The following is a 23245-nucleotide window of genomic DNA, read 5'->3' as shown; positions in this document are numbered from 1 at the left end:
GTTAATAAAGTAAAAGCTCTCCAAACCAAACAAGGCCATAAACTTAGCATAAGAAGAGATGTTGGCCCAATAAGATAATTCTCAAAGCCCGAAACATATTGGGCTGACTAGAAAAAGGCCCAGATCAATATACACTAACTTACCAGCCCAAACAATTTTCTTGAAACAGGTTTACCTCTTTCTTTTTCTCTGGTAATTTAGTTCATTTCAACTGCAGCAGAAAGCAGAGAGCTCTGTTGCTAATTTGCTTTGCAAAAAGCGTCGGAAATTCAGTTGCTTTGCAAAAAGCGTCGGAAATTAATCAAACAATTTAATTTGAAGCTTAATCATACGGTGAGAGGATGGTTCAAGCCAAGCATAAAAAATCCAAACCTAAGAAACTATCACAAGTAATTTCTTGCTCTAATTTCATGCCTTTTTTTTTTTTTTATTTAATTTTTTATTTTGTTGCAATTTTATTTTATTTGCCCTAATTATCGTGGAACAATGTTTTTCTTCAAATTTAATTAAAATCATGTTTGTTGAGTACTTCGTAGTTAATTTTCACCCTTTATTATTACGAGTGCTTACGAATTTAGTAACTAGTTTTAATTTTAATACAAGTACTCGAATTAATCCTCATCCGTTGCTTCCCGCTGAATTCTGATTTACAGTTGCAACTAGTTTGATTTTGTGTACTTTTGTTATGCTACTAGTCTGGTGTTATAGAGAAGAATAGGATTGATCCATTGGGGGTACTGATTTATGGTATAGTTGCCCCAATCTCGGAAGCTTATACTGTACTTTGAAACATATAGGGATCGTTTTGTTGAACATAGGAAGTATCGGATCTCTCAACAACTGGGAAGTGTAAAAACGTGTTTGGTTTGATGATGGGAAGTAAACGACACCTTCCACTTTTCCATGTTTTTGTCAACCAAAAATTACACCCATGAACTCACTTTCCATGTATTTTTTTTAAATGTCAACCACACAAGCTCATTAATTAGCCATATTGTAGAGTAATTTTTATGTTTGACATGTTTGCATGTCTAAAGGTCGGGCGTTGCTAGTATAAGTGTCATTTCCTTAGGTTTTGGACTTTTGGAGTAATGAAGAGTGAGAATAACATATATTGATGTGCATTGTGTTTTTTTCACCTGAAATCTCTTTGAGTACTGGTATTTTTGATTTGTTTGTTGAATTGATGATAGAAAATTGTTTACCTATGACCTGTAATTTTAAGTTTTTTAGGGTTAAATGAAGAATTGTAGTGATTTACCTAAGACCTAACGGAACATTTGGTAGACAATTCTAAATCCTGGGAAGGGTAATTAATTTGTGTTTAGGTTTGTGAAAAAAAATTGAATGTCATTACAATGTGAGGTCATCTATAAACCCTCATTTTCTTTATAAAATTTCATTACCATCCATTACCATTCACAAGGTGGTATTGAGTGGTAATGGAAATTCATGAAGAAATTCACTTGTATAGGGATAGGGGTTCTATTACGAAGGTAGTGAATGTGTTTTTTTGTTTTACCTACAAATTCATAACCATTTCCATGATTTATGACCACTTGTGTGTCATACTTACAAAAAATAGTTATAATATGTTCATTGGGGTGTTAGTGTTCCTTGATGGTGATTTAGTGACATGTTTATGATTTTCATGATTTTTGTATATCTCATTCTCATATCTGTAATGTGGCCAGGCCAAAAAGCATGGAAAGCAGGGTGACATATCTAACTTCCGTGCTCAGCTTGATTTGTTGGATTTGAAGATTATCCAAGTGACAGCTGATGGCAATTGTTTCTTCAGGTCAGTGTTTAACGGAGGTTCTCTGTTTCTAATCGCAACATGCGTGGTTTGTGTAATTGTGTGGGGTGTGCTACTTGGTGTTGATTTGTCGCTTAGTTTCTTGAATTTTCATGGGTGGCATTTGCATGGGATAATTGTTTGGTATGCATAGCCCCTTCAATGCACTTGCTAAACTAGCTAGTTGATGATCCTATCTAGCTTTCAGGGCATTGGCTGATCAGTTGGAGGGCAATGAAGAGGAACATGAAAAGTATCGTCGTATGGTTGTGCAGTATATTGAGGTATGCAAGTACGTAACTGTAGTAGGTAGTTTTCCCTCCATTCATAACATCATTAATTTGAGATTTCAAATTTTGTTATTATCACATATGCCAGCCACCAGTGCCATGCTGCTGAGACACATTATAGAAGACCTTAAGATGAAAGCTTGTAATTGTTCCTTTGTGTTGCTGTTGTCTAGCATATATAGTTACATGTGCTTAATCAGAGTTATCTTTCCCAAATTCAGCCCATTGTGATCATCTACGATGAAACTTTGTTGTAGGCTGGAAAAGTTCCAAAACAGCAAAATTTCTGGATAAGTGTTTATGGTCATTATAATCATTTGAGGGCAAATCAGAAGTACTTACTTTTTGTTCAATGTTATACAGAAAAATCGTGAACTATTTGAGCCATTTATCGAGGATGATGTCCCTTTTGATGAATACTGCCAGTCCATGGGAAAGGATGGCACGTGGGCTGGACATATGGAATTGCAAGCAGCTTCCCTTGTGACTCATACTAACATCTGTATTCATCGTGTAAGGCCTTCATTCTTCCCCAGTTCCCTAAAATCAGATGAATTTTTTCCTATGCCTTCCTATGTATCCAGAATTTTTCTTTCCTTGCTTATTGAAATATTTGTGGGCTTTCTTTGACTGCATTTCTGCTTCAATGGTAATGCTCATCTGTATTATACAAAATTTGTTTGTCAACTTCTGATCCATCAAAACTTTTTATTCTCATTCTCTTATTTCAAAAAGTGATGGTGAATCTTTTAACACACATACATTGTGGTTTGTTTTTAATACATACTACCTCTGCATTTCTGCAATCATACTGAATATTACATTTCAATTGCGCTCATATTTCAGCATATGTCACCTCGATGGTACATACGAAATTTTGATGACCAGGGGGCATGCATGATTCATCTGTAAGTGATTTTATCTTATTTTACTCTTTATGTTTATAGGTATGGACCCTTTTTTTAAAAAAAAAAATAAAAAAATTCCCTGGGCTTTGTAATCTCGTGGTCTGGTACTTAGTGTAGTTGATTATCTACTGCTATCATTGGGGTATTATTAAAACCTTCAATACGTTCGTTGCGCTGCTCCAAATTTGGGACATAAATTTATGCATTGGATAGTACACCACACCACTCTAACATTTACACCCTCTGGAAAAATCATAGACATGAAGGCTCCTGTTTTTAGAAAATAATTGGATTGAAGTGAAATCTTTAACACTGTATCTGTGACTTAGACACATAAGCAGTACATGGCTGTCTTTGGAGTTTGGAGAAAACTCATACCTGTTCTGTTCCACCATTAGAAAACCTATAAGTAGCTGATCCACCATCCAACCTACCTCCAAGGGTTCCAAGATGCATAGATGAATAAGAGGACTTAACCCTTCTATTGAATTTCATCTATTTTGCCGAGAAAAACCAATATCTGTGAAAGCTTCGGAATCGACCAAACTCCATTAGATTCTTATTGTCATATTATGAACTGGGACGATCTCATCAGACCACTCCCAATTCTTGTGCTGATTTACAGGATGGAAGGGAAGCCCTATGTTCCCATATAGCGCACACACACACACACACACAAACTAATATTTCAACTTGTTTCTCAAAAGCCAGGTTCAATAGAGGACATATGGGTTTTATTCTGCCCAATCTACTTTGTACAATCTTCCCTTGAAACACCCTCCTCCTTAAATGAATTATTAAAGAAGAAAACAGGGAGTACATGTTGATTTTATTTACCAGCCTCTTTCATTTCCTTCCAATCCACTTTGTTAAGTATTTTGAAAAAATGGTGTTGTCTTGTTGCACTTGCAGTATAATTGTATACAGACTTGATGACCTTTTGATGATATTGACCAACATGGCCTACATTAATTATGTAGGTCTTATCACGACGGAGAGCACTACAACAGCTTAAGATTAAAGGAAGATCAATGCAGTGGACCTGCTAAGCCTATCGTGATTAAGGTCCTCCTCCCCTCTTTTTCAAAGTCTGTTGGCCCTTATGTTTTGCATTTTATAATTTAGCACTCTGCTGAGGAAAAAAATTGTGTGTTTTTTTTTTTTTTTTTTTTTGTTACTTAAATAGGCTGATGATAATATTACAGCAAGTGCACAACAAGCAAAATCTGCAGGCAGTCAATCAAAAGCAAAACATTCAAATAATGCTGTTTACGAAGGAGCCCTTAAAATGGTCATGGCAGGCAGTGGTTGTGATGATGCTGAAAAGGTTAAGCAGGTAATACACCTTTTAAAATGCATTTTATTTTTTTTTGTTCAGCTGACATTATGATTTTCTTCCTATCATTTTAGCTAACATTTTTTTTGAGAATATAAGGTAGTGCATTTAAAATTCTGAAAACCTAGGAGCGTTAATGACAAGGGTGAAATTGGGTTTGATGCTCTGAATTTGAACATGATTACGTGGTATGGGGATTAGATTCCTCTATTCATTTCTGCAATGGAACTTTCATAAACCAATTTTCTGGCTGAGTGATGATTACCTATGTTTGAGCCTGCAAATCTTGAATGTCACATTACTTGGGGATTATATTGTAATGGGACTTTTAGTAACATGCACTCTTTTTTATTCAAAACCCTGCAGGTTTTATTGCAAGTGGATGGTGATGTTGATGCTGCAACTGAGTTCTTGATAGCAGAACAAGAAGCTGGAGAAACATTAGAGGAAAATGGTGTTTGTCATGAAAACAATAAAATTGGTAATGGTTGGTATTTTTAGGATATAACAGATATCAAAGCAATGCCACAACCTGATAATTTGTGGCTTTAAACAACTTGGTCTTATGTTATGGAACTTATGGTAGAGTGTTGGGTAGCTGAGCGTATGTCAGTTACATAGACCGCAAAGTTCTCAGAGTGTTATCACTGGGGATTCCTAGGCAAGAATTTCCACAACTACTGATAATCTAGGACTCGGCCTTCTGTAGAAGTGTGTTAGATTTACGAACAGAATTGCGGCAAATATATCTGAACCTTGTGAAGGGCACCAAACTAGGAACGACTTAGCCATAGTATATTAGTGTATATTTTGCTGCCACAAAGATTTTTGTCATTGTGGATTCAACTTATTCTAAGTATCCTCTTGCTTCCTTTTGCTTCCATATTCTACATTTCTGATTTTGTTTCCATCCCTATACATCCAGACGAAGATGAAAATACAAAATCTGATAACCATGTGGAAAACAGAGTTCCTTTAGAGATACTAGAACATTCAACTGACATTGAAGCTGTTGATAGTTCCAAAACATCTAGCAAGGTTGACAAGGTGCTCTATCTATTCTACTCTATTTCCCCTTCCCCTTCCCTAGTCCCTCCTTTTTCCGAAATGTGGGGTGGGTTGGTCAAATCATGCTTACTTACCTATCTCAAATTGCAGTTAGAACAAGTTCTGTTTCTTATACTATATGATTCTCTTAGGATGGGTTTTCAGTTTGTTGACAGTTTCCTTTGACGATCGCAGAAAATTCCCAATATTAAGGTTTGCCCTTGTGGATCAAAGAAAAAATATAAGGCGTGTTGTGGAGCAGCTTCTGGAAAAACCTGTTCTAAAGTTGTAGTGTATGCTCTTTAAACTGATTTTTTCAGAAATCCTGTGCATTGTGTTATTTAATTCAATCTGCTTTATGCTGGTAATGTGTTAATCTTTCCTAGCTGTCAGAAATTCAAGTTTATTGCCTTAGTCTACTGTCCTATACTTAACAGGAAGTTAGCATTTTTGAGTTGCTAAGAACAATGGAGTTTTTTTCTTTTTATGCTATAGACATAGAATAATCTTCCCCAAATCTTAACTAGGATACGGGGAGTTAGTATGTTTCGAGTTGCTAAGACCCGGGGAAGTTAGTATATTCTATAGACGTTGCTAAGAGCTGGGGAATTACAATCTACTCAAACTATATTTTAAAAACATCAAAGCTATTTGCACATCGGGAATTTATGGGTAAATACAAGTTAATATATGAGATACACAAAATTTGTTTATCACATGACATTTTTTTAAATAAATCAACAACTTTTTCAATAAAAGCGGGTCCCACAGCGATGATGACGGGATTAAGTTGTTGATTTATTTACCAAAATGCCACGTGAAGAGATTAATTGGGGCTTCCTCGGAATTTATGTAGGTAATCTTACCTAGGGTAGTGGAATGGTTGGTTGCAGAACTTTATCTCCTTGAGGTTCTTGTTTCAAATGAGAGCACTTTCTTCTCAAATTTTGGCTGCATGCTTTTGAGGTGCAGCCGCCGTAGCGTCTAATTTTATGAAGAAATTTATCCAGCTGATGCCTCTTAATTTTAATCCTAATTATTTCAATGGTGTCATCAGTGACAACGAAGTTCATGCTAGAAGGAGTAAAAGAGGGAAGCAAAGGAAGAAGGTAATACCAATTACCAAAGCAGGTTCCTGTGGGTCAAACAATAATTTGCCTGATATGGGTGCATTGTGTATCTGATTTAAAGGTATTTCATATTTTATCTTTTTTTATAGCTTCAACACTATTCTTGTGTATCTCCTATTTGAGAAACGACCATTTGCGTTTCCCGCAGATGGTGTTATATAAAACATCTGCTTGAAAATTACTCCTCTTCAATCACAAATCCTTTTTGGCAACATGCTTATCATATCTAAGTAATATCCTGCTAGAATTCGAAATTTCAGTTCTCATATAGTCATATCTCAATATCTCATATGTGTCATGTGTGCCTTATTATATGCAGTGTGGTAAACCATACTCCGTATTATAAACACGCCAATTACCCATGAAATCTGTGGAAAAAGGCATTGGTGTGATTGTCGTAGCGTAGAATGTCTCCGTATTACATTATTACAACAGCGCTCGACGGTTTTGACTAGATATTGGCATCTCTGGGATGTTCATGATTCTTTTTGTAATTATAAGTAGAACGAACTGACACTTAAGATTGCAGTGAGTCAGTGACCAGTGATACGAGGTTATGATGTTTGGCTTTTGGCTGATTGCATTAACTCAAAAGAATTTGGTTTTCAATACTTAGTTCCTCTTCTACCTGTTTCACTATATCCTTTCTAGTTTTTACCTCCTTGTGAAGATTGTTGATTGCATAACTAAAGTTGTACATTAGCCTCGGAATTCAGGATTTTTGCCTATGAGTTATTTGATTAAATTAGACACTTTGAATACCTTGGTGTAAATCTTTGGTTCTGCATTGGCACTTCTTGAAGTAAATTAAACTCGAGTATTCTTCGGTATTAAAATTATAATGAATTGCCATGTGCAGAGATTATGATTTTTTTTTTTTTTTTTTAAAAAAAAAAAAAAAAAAAATGTGTTTGTGTAGTCATTAAGTCTTGGCTCAAGTGGTAAGTAACTTGATGTCGCTTAAGGGAGGTCTCGGGTTCTAGTTTCACCGTATGCAAAAACTTTTGTTGGGCGACTCACCCACCATAAGCTAGGTGTGCTACCTAGGGGTATTCATAAATCAGTCCGGACCAAAAAAATGGACCGGATCGGACTGAATTAATCGGTTCCGTTTTCGGGTTTAGAAATTTATTTTCCCGATCTTCGGTCCGGTCCAAAAGCCTATAAAAACCGGTCTTGGACCGGACCGGATTTTTTATTAAAAATATGTGCGAAACCTTAAATAATGGTTAAAGATTATCCTTAATAATCTTAGAAAACTTTAAATTTATGAGCTTTTTTGTACTAAATATACAAAAAAAAAGACGTTAAAACGTAGATTTTCCTATACTTTTTTCGAGTTTTTCATAAAATTATTAAAAAATTAGAATTCTCTTTAAAAAAATTCTTAAATCGGTCCAAAGCGATCCGCTCCGGATTTTGGACCGATTCTTTCGGTCTGGTCCGGGTTTGGTCCAGCTTAATCGGTCCGGTTTTCGATTCTTAAAATTCTAATTTTCAATCTTCAGTCCGCTCTTAGACTGATAAACAGCCCTAGTGCTACCCGAGTCAGATTCGAATATAATCAGATTTAAGCTCCGGTTGGGAGGTGCATCCTTAAAAAAAAAAAGTCATTAAGTCATGTAGTGTACTGCTAGTATTGTACTTCTGTTTAAAGGTACAGTTTCCAAGAAAGAACATATAGTAGAAAAAAGAAAAAAGAAAAAGAAAATCAAAATCTATTTCCTTTTAATCCAGGTGAGCACAACCTTAATTTTGCCATCCCATATTTAGAGGGCACTGAAAAGATGCTAAAGTGATTAACAGTGACTAACAACTGTGGTGGGACAGTAGCACAGTGGACTTATTTTTCAGTAGTTGGTGCCAGTATTTAATTTATTTTTTCAATTTCTATTGGTTTAAGGTCTATGACCTATTGACCTTTAAATAAAAGGTCAGTTCCTTGATCTGGCTAAAACTGTTTAGGGCCACTTTCAATATTATAGGCCCTATAACGGCTGTTTGATACCATAATTTGTACTTACATAGTTACATACCAATGAAAACAGTATCATGAGTCATGACCCATCACGGTTATGCTTTATATGTCTTATAAATGGTGAATTGTTAGACATCAATAACTAATGTCTCCCTTGTAATAGAGTTATTAAATCCAATTGGTATGACTAAATCAGGTTTAGCATACTTTAAAAAAAATATTATTTCCATGACCTGAGTCAGTTGTTGGTCATTTCAGATAAAAGGATAGTACTTTACTTTGTAAAAGTGGTGATATACGTAGTAACTAGAATCTAGGTCAATATTGGCTATCAATGATTCCATTTATAACTATTGTTGTTGTTGTTGTTGTTGTTGTTGTTTTTTTGTTTTTTTTTTTTTTTTTTTTTTTTTTGATTCAAGGATTAGTACTTTACTTTATAAAAGCTTAGACAGATTAGACTAAATTATACCATCAAAGATCAATAATTCAATATAGACTATTAAAGATTCAATTTGCAACTATAATGTTCTTATAAATTAAGGTAAATGTACAGTAATTAACATTTTAAGTAAACTGTACGGAGTTTCATAAAGCTGATTGCAAATGGTTGAGATATTTGAAAGTGAAAGCTAATTGTGGTTGTCTTCTCAAAAATAAAAAATAAATTTTAGTGGAGGGGATCAAACTTTGTGTAATAAAAAGTTTGACAAAAAACTTTGGACAAGACTAATATTGCGTCATACTACTCCTCAATATACATCTCTCTCTTAATTTTACGTTGGGTTATGTTCATCTGATTCCCACTTATTTCTGAAAAAAAAAAAAGTTAAAAAGAAAAAAGTTTAATAAGAATTAATAAGTTCAGATAACATAAGTTTAGGAAAAAATAAGTTCAGATAAATTGTAATAAGAGTTAATTAGGAGTACCGAAGTTCAATTTATAATTAAATTAAGTTCCGATAAAGGCTAATAAGTTCAAATAAGGATCTGTTTACTTCAGCTTAATTTCATTTCTGCTCAGCTCTAATCAGTTCAGTTCACTTCAGCTCCTAATTTCCTTCTCTCATAAAATATTCATTTCAGCTCTATTCAGTTCAGCTCGGCTCAGTTTAGTAAATGTGGACAGGCCTTAAGTTAAAATAAGTTCTAATAAGATCAGATAAGTTCATATAATGGAAAATCAAGTTAATAGAATGTACCATTAGTTTGACTTCTTACAATTATCAAAATAACAACTGGCCATTTGTTTAGTTTTAGACAATAAAATTATCTCGCTAATTTGTAGTAATTACGAAGTAATAATTTTGATAAAGTAATGGTAAAATACATCAACCTTTTAAAACATAGTTCAATTAAAAATTATTTTTAAAAACAAAAACAAAACCCAAAATAAATAAATAAATAAATAAATTATATGGACGTTTATTTCTCTATAGGATATGTACCAAAATAACGAGGGAAAATTAAATACTCCGCAATCGGATTCTTCATGTTAAACTCTTCCCTTAAAGACCTTGATCGTTTTCATACATTTTGAGTTAAGAGATATTATCTCTTACAGAGTACTCCTCCCTAGTATCTAGAAAGCCTTTTCTACTTACTTACGATCATACTATTTTATGACATTTCCTCAAGCAAAATCTAGGCCTAGGAATCTTTAAGTGTAGCAAATTAACATCCTTATAATTATCATGTGGGTTGTTGAAAGTGTTTTATGAATACGGTTGGGTAACAACTGATTTTTTTTTATTTTTTTTTTCATAATAACAGTAGGCCCAAAAACTCGACGTTGCATAACTATTTCATGTTATGGCATTTGTAGCCTTAATAAGTAGCTCGCTCAAGTTGGCAAACCTTCTTTAATTTTGTCTATGAGTTTATGTCAGTTACTTCTTGTTGGAAAGGGATATATTTGAGTGGAGGTATGATTCATGATTCACAATGATTGAATTAATCATCCATGAGTATGGGTTAAATTTTTGAAAACTCCCTAATTAGGGCAAAATGGATTTCATCGACTAACAAAAAATATTTTATCATTATAGAGCATCACACCTTTTTTTTTTAAATTACGCCTTTCAACACCACATCTTTTTCATACGCAACATAACAATATAGTTAATGTTATGGGCTTGTTTGGCATCATTTTTGGTTTTCAGTTTCCTTTTTTTTGAAAACAAAAAACCAAAAACAGAAAACAAGAAAAAGGTGTTTCCACTTTTCTGTTGTCAATTTTCAAAATCATCATGATTTTAATAAGTTTAAATAATTTTTGATTCATTATGGGACATATATCATATACTTTTAAAAAACCAAAAAACAGAAAACCACAGCAATGCCAAACGAACCCGTAGTTATATAGTTTTGAATTGAATGATCAAAATTATACGATCCAGCCAATACTAATTATCCAACAGGGTGATTAGGTCATAATTTAAAAACACACGTATTACCTTAAGGTACCAATAATTGTCAAAAAAGATGAGCAATTATCGGGAAAAAATGATTGCATTCTCTCTACTGTGACCATAGACGGGTGCTAAGGAAACAACCTAGGCCACTACAATTTTGTCGTGAGGGTAAAGCAATAAATTATGAATGAAAAGGGTTCCCCAATTCCCCACAAACAAGTGTGGACAACCAAGCTGTAACATTAATTGGCACCAAACTTGTTTGGCTTAGACGTGCATGTTGGCGAATCAACCTCCTTTACTTTGTACTACTACTTCCACTTCTAAGGAAGATAGTAGATATTTTACTTGTTACTCAAAGAATATCAACTTTATTAAATTCATTATATAATAAGCTTTTAATAAGGAATGTCAAATTTTTGGAAATAGGATGTACATCTATATATATTCTATTTTCAGAGTAGCCAAACAAATTTACAAATTGAAATATTTCCCTGCTGCTTACAACTAACAGCCCATGTTCTTTCTCACTTTAACATAATTATATTTAAATTATTTAGATTAGTTTTAACCAATAAAATCAAAATCTTCAATTCATATGACAAAGACGTAGTAAAATATTTGTTTGAATGGACATGCAACAATTTCATTGAGTATCAATAATCAGCGGACGTTCTTTTGAAGTTCAAATTGCTGTGTTTTAAAAAATCAATTTAATAAATTTGTCTTTTTTCACTCTCGAGGAAATTTTATTTCCAAAGATATATTTTGTCAACAATTTAATCACTATTATATCTTCGTCAAAATGTTTGCTTTCATATACATAATTACCTTTATTTATCTTTTTATTTACTGTATTTATTTGTCACTTATATAAGTGTTGTATGCTGCGTATAAATGTATTATAATTGTACTCAATAATATATGAATATGACCGTGGAAAATTCCTTATTACTTATCCGAAAATGACACTTCAATTGTAGATAAAATAATTAAAACCCATAATAATTCATGATCGACTAAGAGACAGCTGTCAGAAGCCCAACTTCAACTCTTCAAACCCTCCAAGAATCATTCGAATACAAATCAATCAACCTATATAATAATAATAATAATAATAATAATAATAATAATAATAATAATAATAATAATAATAATAATAATAATAATAATAATAATAATAATAAAAGAATTTAAGGAGCGTGCATGTCATAGAGATTGAAAAGCACGTGACATACAAGAGCTAAAAAAATAATGTAAGTGGTTGTTGTAGTACTACTGTATATAATTAAGGAAAGCCCGTGAGAAGAAGCTTAGGTGTATGTGTCAATTGTATGATAAATGATAAATTATACCAATTCAAAGTAATAATTGATTGAGTGGGTATTTAGGTATTTTCATTTTTGACAAAACCCAAGAGGATGCCATAAATGGAAATATGGTAATGTGGTAGGGAACACATGAATCATGTCCGTTGCATTTGCATATTGCAATTACATTGACAGGAACACAAGATAGGGAAAGTTGTACTACATACGTTACTAGTTTAATATGAGTACTAATGTACTATCCATGCAATACACATTTTTCCTGATTTCACATTCATTGCTCGTTAAGGTTCTAATCCAAATCCGATTGACTTGTATAAATGTCGCGCGTGTGATATGATCTATTCAAATCACAATTAGACAGATGAAGTACATACTAATACTATCAATGTGACTGATAGAGAATATCCCTACCTAGGTTTAGGATATATTTTGTATAAGATTATTACCTAATATAATTAGGTTTCTGATTGTAACCTATAAATATTGATCAATGGAAATCACTCTAATTAAAGAGTTTATATTATCTGACATGGTATCATAGCTTAGGTTAGATCTTGGGATTGTTTAGATCTAAAATTTTCTCTTCCCCTGCCGGTGGGTTAGAAAATTAAACCCACCGGCGGGATTCACAAACAATTACACAAAATACATTTTTTTTCGCTTCCGCAATTTAAGTATGGGGTACGATGTTTACCATCACCGGAAACCCCTCTTGTGCTCCAACTTCCCACCGCACGGGAGCTTTGTGCACCACCTCTATATCTTGGTTCTCCACTTAATACACCACCTAGCTCACTCATAGTCCTCATTCTTTAACCTAATCTGTGAGTGACTTGCAATCTTGCATAGGTATCACTAGTGTGAGATGAACTAGACCCACAAAATGAACCACCCTTCATTTTTAAATATTTTTTTTTCCATCTTGACGTTATCGGCAGCGGTAGCAGCAAAGGCAGAATCTTCCTCCACCTCCTAATTTATTGTCGTCACACTCCAAGCCACCCTTCCAAGCGGAGGTATTTAAACAGTGGTCATCTTTCCTCTTTGGAGTCATGTTCACGTACAATATAAAGAGAGGGGAGTTGTTAGATTATTTTTGCTCAAATTGCCAATAAATTTTGACCTTTTAAATTAATTTTAATTTTCTTACTAATGCATATATACGGTGGGCTTTGTCATTCTCTAAATGCACCCACTACTTTGTATTAGTTTTTGGTGGGATTTATCTCTTCGTGTGGTCATTTTTTTTAATAGGTAGATGTTTCTAAGTGGTTTAGCGGTGGGAATTTAGTATATTCCAAGCAATTTTATTTGCTTTTATTCAATTGTGATTTCCTGCAGCATTAGTGCTCTCTCTTTCGACGGTGGTACGATCTTCTCCTTTTCTCTGAATCTGCAATATGGCCTAAACTCGCAACCCGTGCGCGGCCCTTCAATCTCTACTTGGCCTAGCAGCATTCTTTTCTCTTATGCGTAGATTGTGGCTATTGCTTCTCCTCGTCATCATCGGCACTCTTTGGCTGCTTCTCTTTTGATCGTGGGTTACCATAATATCCTGTACTGTTCGATGCAAGATTCAGATCCACTCTGAGCATTCAATTTTTCTCCCGCTCCAACTGCGGGGGTGTGATAGAGAATATCCCTACCTAGGTTTAGGATATATTTTGTATAAGATTATTACCTAATATAATTAGGTTTCTGATTGTAACCTATAAATATTGATCAATGGAAATCACTCTAATTAAAGAGTTTATATTATCTGACAGTGACTATAAATTTTAGAGAGATTTTATAATGATTCCATGACCTCTCTTTTCTCTTTTGTTCTTCAAATAAGATATCATGGATGTGGTAACTTAATTGATACGAAAAACAGTATTTTATTACTGTTTGCGAATAAAGTATATGTTAAAGTAGCTAGTTTGTGACAATTAATGTGACGAGTGAGGGAGTAAAATTAAAGGAACAGATCGAGTAAGTACTGCAGGTGATGAAGATGAAAAAAATAAAGGTAAGATGTGAGTAGTAAAGGAGAAGGATATATCCTAAAAAGGGAAAGTTACAAAAGAGGAGAGCTAAGGAGAGTTGTGACATACGATAAATGAATGAAGAAAGCGATCCATCACTGAACACCACAAATCTTACAATTAATTCTTATCACATTGCTCATATCTCTATCGTCCTTACCATTACCAAGGCCCCATCCAATTATAGTACTTATCAATTTTTAATTACCTCTATTTTGTCAATTGTTCTTTTTTCAAGAGCTATATGACAGTTTTTAGAATTATTATAAGGACAGGTGTCGGGTTATCATTATACCATATTCCTTTGATTTTTTAATTTGCAATTGATTGTCTAGCTTAAAAAATACATTAATTGATTGTTAGATTTTGCAACCTTGGATAAAAATCAGAGGGAACCAAAAAAAAAAAAAAAAAAAAAGTCATAAATGCAACAATTTTTGAAAACTTAGTACAAGTATGTGACATATATAACAATACAAAATACTACATGCGAAGTATACGATACGGAGCATGTTAAAATTCAAATATAAAGATAATGTGTAATATTTGTACTCATATTAAAACACCAATGAACTAACGTATATCTTTTTTTTTCTGTAATATAAACAATATATTTTCATTTAAATCAAGTAATACTAGCTCCGGCCGTAAGAGCTACCTTCCATGATGTCCAAATTTGAAACGCTGGACCTATTAGAGGTAAACACAATACCTTACTCTATATTCGACCTGTAATTGAAACACAAAACACTTAGATGTAGTCGTATGTAAACCACTAAAACGGATCTGATTCGAACAAACTGACTCGACATACATGAAAAACACTAATATTTGGTACCAAGGGACAAGGGTTTTCATTTTCATAGCATAGTGACTTAGTGAGTACATTACCTAGTACACCCGGTGATCTTAGGCATTGCAATCAGTGGTTATACGGAAAGGGTAGGTTGTAATGTTTTATGCATGCATGCTCTTATGATTGTTTGTCCTAAATAAGGAAGTTATGATGGAATTTATAGCTAGTTATAACTTTATGAGCATACATTTATGTAGAAAGTGGAGGTTCATTTCAATAAAGTTATGATGAAATGTAAATTAAATAGGGAAGTTTTCTCTTTTATGGCATTTCCATACTAATTTAAGCTATAGCTAGCGAGCACGATATAGTTTTAATAAAACTTTTCAACTCATTTAAAAATATAAAGATTTTTTTAGTAGTTAGGGAAACAAACTAGTAGAGTAAAAATCTAAGGAATGTTATATTTAAATCATTTTTTATTAAGTAAAAGATGGAAAATGGAGTATATATTATGAAGTGTCAGTCTAATACATATGCATGCATAGGAGCTAGTATGCAAAATAATACTCATATTATAATACCTACCATTAATCCTAGTACATTGTGTGAAATCAAGGATAAGAGATGCTTGGATGGTTAAAATAAAGCTTTGTGTTTTAAATTAAACTAAGCTTGAATAAATTGTAAAATCAAGGAATAGACTTGTCTAAGCTTTGCCTTTAATTAATCATTTAAGTAAATAATAATGATTTATAGTTATCAGTCAAATTGAATATGACCTTACATATATAGCAAAAGTTTATCAGGATCTCAATCTATACATAAAAAAAATTCTCTTTTGTGAAAGCTTGACCTAAAAGTGAACCACACTTTTCCTATAGGAATTGGACCACCATCATTTTAATGGTCCCTCTTAAAATTATCAACAGGAAAGTAGAAATAAAGATAATATTCCATAATTTATGTCTATAAACCTCCAAAATTTGCCCTATTTCTTCTCCTTCACAAATCACACATTAACACAAATTGCAAAAGTCTACATATTTAATTACAAAGCCACTCAATTTTGATATAGCAAAATCAATATAATAAATCGATAAGAAAATCGATTCCCTCGTATAGAAGCAAACCCTATTTGTGGAAAATTAGAAACAACACAAGCTCAAAAAGGTAAGAAAGTTTGGGGGTCTAAAATCTACGCACACTATATTTACTCTAATCCAAAACATCCAATAGATGCCCCATCTTTTTCATATTTTTCTCTTTTTTTTGTTAGTGGACCCAAATTTTTACCTTTGCATTTAATGTCATTGTCCCATAGAATTTCACTCACATAAGACATTACACATTATCTTCTTTCTTTCTCCACCACAAACTTATAATGTTGAGGTTCATATATATATATATATATATATATATATATATATATATATTGCAAACAAATTAAATATAATTGACTTATATACTTGTTAAATTAGTTTCATTGTATATATATGTAAATTTTATATTTTATAATAATTAAAGATTTTTTGATTAAGTTGGTGCATTAAGTAGTGTGCATTTGCTACAATTTTTTGTGACAAAGAAGTATAATATGTAGCTGAAGCTAAGCAATTTAACATTTCTTTCTATTTTACTAGTTTAAAAAAAATATATTGTAAATCGATTGTTAGATTGACTTTTTTCTGAAAATTAAAAAAAAAAACAAAAAAACAAAAAAAAAACATTAATCAATCTTATAAAAGAATATTTGTACTACCTCTATCACATATTAATTGCACCAAAGGGATATTATTAATGAGACATAAAAAATTCCTTTGATGTAATTAATATGAAACAGAGATAGTATTAGCTTACTAATAATGAAAATACAGAGTAGATAGATGAAAATTAAATAATAAGCTTATTTGTGTACCAATAATAAGATCAAATTTTTTTAATCAATTTAGAAATTCTTGTTTAATACTCTATCTATTATCATCAAATTTATTGAGAGAAAATGCTGGAAAATCTATAATAAAAAATAAAAAAAAAAAAATAAATAAAAAAAAAAAAAAGGAACAGGTGAAAGTGTGAAATTAAAGGAATTGAAGCAGAGTAAAATAGTCGAAGCAGATCCTTGGCGAGAGGATAAGGATCTAAAGGGTAACCAAAAGATGTTGCTTCGTGTCTCCAAATACTATACAACTGGACAGTCCCCCACTTGAGTTGTAATTTAATTAACGCTGCTTTTTTTTTTTTTAAAGAAAAATAATTTTACTGTACAATTTATAAAATCATATAAATACTGTTAATAATGTTGTGACGCATGAATCCAGGTTAAGATTGTACAGTAAAAATTCCACAAACTAGGTTTTTATATTATTGGCTTATTGCCAGTACTTTTCAGTGTCGAGTTACCACAGGTATAAATTAGACAGTCCACTAGTTGTACGTACATGTTCAAGTATTGTCATTTCGTTTTCCATTTAGTATAGTTTTTACAGTATACTTCTGAATATCGTCCTTTTCTTAATGTATCAAATCCACAGATATTCATTGGATATTACTCATTTTATCATGAGATCCCATTACTTCTTTGCCCCATTTCCCTCCAAGTGGTTGGCCGGTAAATAATGGATTAACTAGAAAAATTACGAGCATTAAGGAATAATGGTGGTCTTTTTTCTAACCTGGCCTTAATTATATGTGGAAAAAGAAAAATAAGACTAACGAAGTAGTTCTGTTTAAGCTATTGAACATTGGAATGAAATTAAAAATGGTGATGAAATGTTGTTTGGATCAATATAGGATATGTTGCTCTTTTTACTGTCTGTTTCAATAAATGACGGATAAATTAAAAGTTAGGTGAAGTAATGAAGTGCATTACGATCTACATGACATGCGTGTTGAAAGAGCTCATATGTATGACAGTATGAGAGACGGAATTTGAATTAATCTCCTAAACCATTTTGAGACAGCGCATCTCCCTAACTAGATGAGTGATATGGGCATGTTACAATGCCCTTAGGTCCTATAGTTCCCTTCAAAAGATCACCAACTATTTAGTGACAACTATGATCCTGTTCTCATTGACTGAAATGAGCTGAACTAAACTTATTAGAGCTGAATTGAACTGAAATGAATATTTTATGAGAGAAGGAAATTAGGAGCTGAACTGAACTGAACTAAAATAAAATGAATATTTTATGAGAGAAGGAAATTAGGAGCTAAACTGAACTGAAAATAATCTAATGAGAACAGGGCTAAATAGTCTAACTTTTTTGAGATGGACGGAGCATAAGAACTATTTTGTTGGTACTAATAACTTTTTCTTATTATAAGACTAAATATTTTGTGAGCATTCGATTTCTAGATCAATCCTTTTAAGTTCGTTATTGTTTTAAAATCAGCTTCAATGAACACCTGATAGATAAAGGATTTAAAAAAATATATGGCTATAAACAGATTTTAGTATCAATTCTACTAATAATAGTTATTTACCGATATTGGCTCTGATTCTGGTACCCAATATTTTTGGTAACTCCTATATGTGTACTTAACCTTAAGAAATATCAGTTTACTCAAGCTTTACAGCTTTGTTCTCTAGTGCTTGAGTTTGATGGCAACAATGTTAAAGGTTTATTTCGACGAGCTATCGCTGCATCAAAGTTGGGATGCTTACCACAGGCCTATGATGACTTGTCACTTGCTTCTCAGTTAGAACCTAAAAGCCGAGAAATTTTGCAAGAACTGGATCATGTTAGGAACTTAGTTCAATTGAAGATTTCAGGGGATTGTTGTTCAAGTAATGATGTTGTTAGTGTGAGTTCACTCCCGAGTACAGAGCCCAGGTATGGTGAAGAGGCTTCTCTTTTGGTCTCACCGACGGTCTCTAACCAAAGCAAAACCAATCAGCTTCGCTCGGGTGTTACAGGGAAAAGGAGTTTGGAAATTGCCGATGTTGCTTGCTCAAAGAAGAATAAGGAAAATTCTTCTTGTGTTTTGGTGGATGACTCTTTTTTCGGTTCCCATGGAGATTGACCCGTCACAGGGCATGGCGCAACCGACACAAAATGTGGGGTGTTTAGGTGAATCCCCAACGTCTGCATCTACTAGGTCCTTTTCGTTAGCGTCACAGGATAATGATATAGACGGCTCGGTTATGGATGAGAAGTGACATCATAAGTTTGTTAACTCTCGGAATCGCAAGTCTTGTATGTTGGTTCCGTCGGAAACTTTGGGGAAACTAGCTTCAGGCAGAGAGCTTCAATATTATAATTCTGCTTGTTTTTCGTTTGTCACTATCCGAGTTGTTCGGGTGTTAAAACCTATCTTGGCGGAGGCCCTCCAAGGTCACGAATCTTGGGAAGCAGCGGCCCCCATTCCGTGCAAGGAATCGTCCTCCTTGAGCCATCAGGATGTTTCCCCGCATACCTTGATGACAGAAGATCCAACTCCTCTCGAGCAGGTTCCTCCCCTAGATGTTGGGTTCTCCTCTTCGTCTGCCCACAGTGTTCCTCCAATTGTCTTACCGCATTTGGGTGTTAACCCCTCTGGTGGCGTTAAATTTTCAGCGCGTTCCCTTTCAGCGAATCGTTCGCCCACTATATGTCGTCGTCCATCTCTAGGCTTTCGAAAATCAAGTAGCAGAATGCATATTCCTAATCGTTTATTATTTTGCAGGGTTAAGGTAGGTTGCAAACGTAGACGTGCTTCGTTCGCCACAGACGACTCGTACGACCTCGTGCAAAAGAAGATGTTCTTTGATGTAGCATTCTGTTTATTTGGTTCTCATGTCACTTAGTGTGTGTGTCTTTTTGGTTGTTTTGTGGTCTTGTATTAGTTTGTCTTTAGGTTGTAATTCTGTTTTTCGTTAATAGAATCTTTTGTCAAAAAAAAAAAAAAAAAAAAAAAAAAAAAAAAAAAAAAAACTTAAGAAATATAGTACTCCGAGAGAGAGAGAGAGTACATTTTTTTGTGAATTACTCGATTAGAAAAATGAATGTCATTGCAATTTCCCCTCTTAACCGGCATAAAGTTGGATTTGTCGTGCTTTATCGACTACAAAAAATATTATATCAACGACCGGCAGCTAATTTGATCATGGGGTCTAAATTAATGTGGTACCCCCTTAAACTTTTTTTTCTTAAAAAAATTTAAGATTTGTTGTACCATTTGAAGCATATAATAATAAGAATTTTACACCTTAACCCAAAAAAAAGTCGTACATTTAAATATTTCGAACCAAACTTGTGCATTCGTCCTATGACAGAGACCCTTTACATAATTTTGGCACTAAAAAATTCTCAAATGACGACCGCAATGACCTCATCACTCTAATTAGAATTCATTAAACATTACACGTCGGATTATACCTAAGTAAGAGAGATTAGACATGCATGCTCAGTTGATATAGTGGCCATTTTTATATTCCAAAAAATTAGATATACTAATAATAGTACATTAATACTTATATTGTTCTAATCAAGATAGAATTGGTCCAATCCTAATCTAGAGACAGCTTATGAAGATTGCTTAAAGTCGTTTAATTATTGTTTAATCTAAAATATCGCCACTTTGCATAAAAATCTACTTAGTTATTATATTAAAATAAACTAAATAAAAATTCATATTCGAGCACATTCTATGTTGATGACTAGATCTGACGCTAGTTTATTATTTCCGCTTTAATTTGGGTAACTTTTTTGTTCAAGCTGTATTCTATGATGAATCGTCTAGGACCTTATATATCTAGATAAATCAATCAATTCAATATGAATTTTACAAGGTTTTGATATCAACTCTGTAAATGTGGATATAATCCATGCTATAGACACAATAAGATAGGGTAATTAGACACCCGTCAGTTTTACGAGGTCTATTTATGACATCGAATTAACTGTCATTAAAGTACTCATCATAATTAATGTTAAATTAGTACTCGTACTACACTAAACTTGATTTAGAAAGGAGAGGAGAGAAGGAAAGATTAGGTATATGACTTAAAAAATGGTCCCAAGGAAAAGAGTAGAAGATACGAGATATTAGGCCAATATCTAAATAATAAAATTGTACAAGTATTAATAATTTACTATTAATGAATCGTGGTTCTGCTAGATCAGAATATACCTTGGACCACTTACCACTAATAGTAGCCTTAAACTTACAAAATCAAATTAAATCATAGGACAGTTGGTGTTAATATAATCATATTATATAGTTTTGTCATGAATCATGATGGTTGAGTAGTTATCATGAGAGTACATTGTACTAACAAATGTAATTAAAATATAGTAAACTCTGAATAATATAATTATTTTACTTAGTAACGTAGCAGCTAATTCTTTAATTAATTAATTGATTATTGGAGAAAATATCAATCATTCATCAATAATTAATAGGTAAATACCCTAAAGAATCGGTCTCGTATCCTCGTAGACTCGAAAGTGGTCAAAAATTCCTGCCGTACTCTATAGATTACCCCCAGGTAATGTCCCTTAGGTCGGCATGTATAAGCTTCGTCTCATTGTGCAAAGGTCATATTATTACATACAATAATTTATGTTTTATCTAATCACATAAATTATAAATAAAATTGTTAATTTTGTACTAAGTAATTTTTATTCCGTTTGTACTCTATATTGTTTAGGTGGTTTGATTATGTTTGTTGTAAATCTTAGAACTCGTTCTTGTATTGTCACTTATCTGACCTAGTGAATCGTTATGGCAATAATCAAGTTAAAGGTAGGATATTTCATACTTTAATGGTTTATATTTCTTTGATGGTATGGTTTTTTTTGAAAAATATTATGAGGGGGATTTTAGATAAGAAAATTACTTTTTCTATATGTGAATAGCTAAAGGAAAAGAACGGATGCACTTGTAGGATAGAATAATTAAGCATTTGAAGAGAATTACAATCGTTTTCATCACTACCAAAAGACTCTAGACATAATCCACTAATAACTCGGGTACCTTTTTCAATCCTAAATCTTCATTCACAATTCCACACATACTTTTTAGAGGTCTATTGATAGTGTTTACCACAACAACGTCTTCACTTGTTCCGGCCCCTCCCTCTCCCTCAATGAGATGATATATCAATCTCACTTCTTGATGGCAACACATCGGTGAATAAAACGCACTCCTTTCAATGCGCTTTATTAAACGCTAGTCATCACTTTTCTTTTTTGAAAAAATGTAACAATAATATGAAACATAGAGTAATTAAGGGAATTAGTGGCCCATATAGTAAGTGGAGATTAAAGTGTAAAATAGATATAGATACAATATTATTGCTTGTCGCATGTATCAATTAAAATTAGATGGAAGGAGTATTAAACATAAAATAAATCGTTCATGGCATAACTTTATGATGAGTTTATGGTAAAGAGGGAATGGTATTATTTTTGCCTTAAGTTTTAGGTATAAGCTAATAATGAGCTAACCATATGTCAGAAGATCAATGTGCAAGCTTCCTAATAAAGGTATAGTACTCCAGAGGCGAGAGTAGTATTATTGTATACACCCTAAACATCGCAATTCGCAAGTAGGGTTGTCAATACTCAATATAGATGCTATAGCTAAATCTGAATAAATTTTAGATAGTTACCATTCAACTTATCATAGAAATAAATCCCTGTGAGACTATTCTTCTAGTACTAGTAATTAAAGTTCCACATGCATTCCTATTCCTCCTTTTTTCTAGCTACTAACCTTTTATTATATGGAGTATGGAACAAATTGTATATAGAATTCTCTCCGTCTCTATTTCAAGATATAAGTAATACTTGAAGTTAATTTATTAACAAGGGAGCAAAGAAACTCGTCCATTAAAGAGAAATTATGAAAAGAAGTACTATTATAATTAATCTTAATTTTAACATTTTGATCAACACATAATTAATAATTATACTCTTAGACATAAACAATTTTCGACTCATTTGGCATGAAGTTTATCTTAGATTTTGTATACACTATGAAAGTGCTTGAGAATAGGCAATAGGGATTATTTATCTTTCCCTTTACTTTCAAGTGTAAGAATACTTGAACCCTTCTATTTTAGCTAGATCTTTAAATTATCAACCATCAAAAGTAATTTTTGCTAAATGAGATTGCAATTTACTAATCAATTTTTGTTATAATTGATTTAGTTACAATCTTCATTTATTGTTATTGTTGATTTACAAACTTTATATTGGACGT

At 32.8% G+C, this 23245-nt stretch overlaps 1 protein-coding gene across 5 annotated transcripts; it reads left to right on the top strand.

Annotated features, from left to right (window-relative positions):
• The first annotated feature begins 223 nt into the window (after positions 1-223).
• LOC145563081 (OVARIAN TUMOR DOMAIN-containing deubiquitinating enzyme 7-like) lies at positions 224-7147 on the top strand. Of its 5 annotated transcripts, none has more exons than XM_081623493.1 (12): positions 224-389; positions 1695-1801; positions 2007-2082; positions 2452-2601; positions 2935-2996; positions 3977-4061; positions 4183-4332; positions 4699-4819; positions 5258-5379; positions 5575-5672; positions 6437-6570; positions 6829-7147. In XM_081623493.1, the coding sequence occupies exons 1-11, from the start codon at positions 342-344 to the stop codon at positions 6561-6563; spliced, it is 1146 nt and encodes a 381-aa protein (XP_081479619.1). In that variant the 5' UTR covers positions 224-341; the 3' UTR covers positions 6564-6570; positions 6829-7147. The 5 variants fall into 5 exon arrangements, with proteins under 5 accessions (XP_081479619.1, XP_081479617.1, XP_081479620.1 ...); XM_081623491.1 differs by lacking the exon at positions 6829-7147 and adding an exon at positions 6658-6793; XM_081623494.1 differs by lacking the exon at positions 6829-7147 and having other exon boundaries at positions 4699-4813; positions 6437-6635.
• Positions 7148-23245: the final 16098 nt, after the last annotated feature.

The sequence above is a fragment of the Chenopodium album genome, chromosome 10 (assembly GCF_948465745.1).
Source record: "Chenopodium album chromosome 10, dcCheAlbu1.1, whole genome shotgun sequence".
NCBI lineage: Eukaryota > Viridiplantae > Streptophyta > Magnoliopsida > Caryophyllales > Amaranthaceae > Chenopodium > Chenopodium album.
The sequence above is the reverse complement of the archived record's forward strand: the minus strand, read 5'-3'. Positions and strand labels throughout refer to the sequence as shown.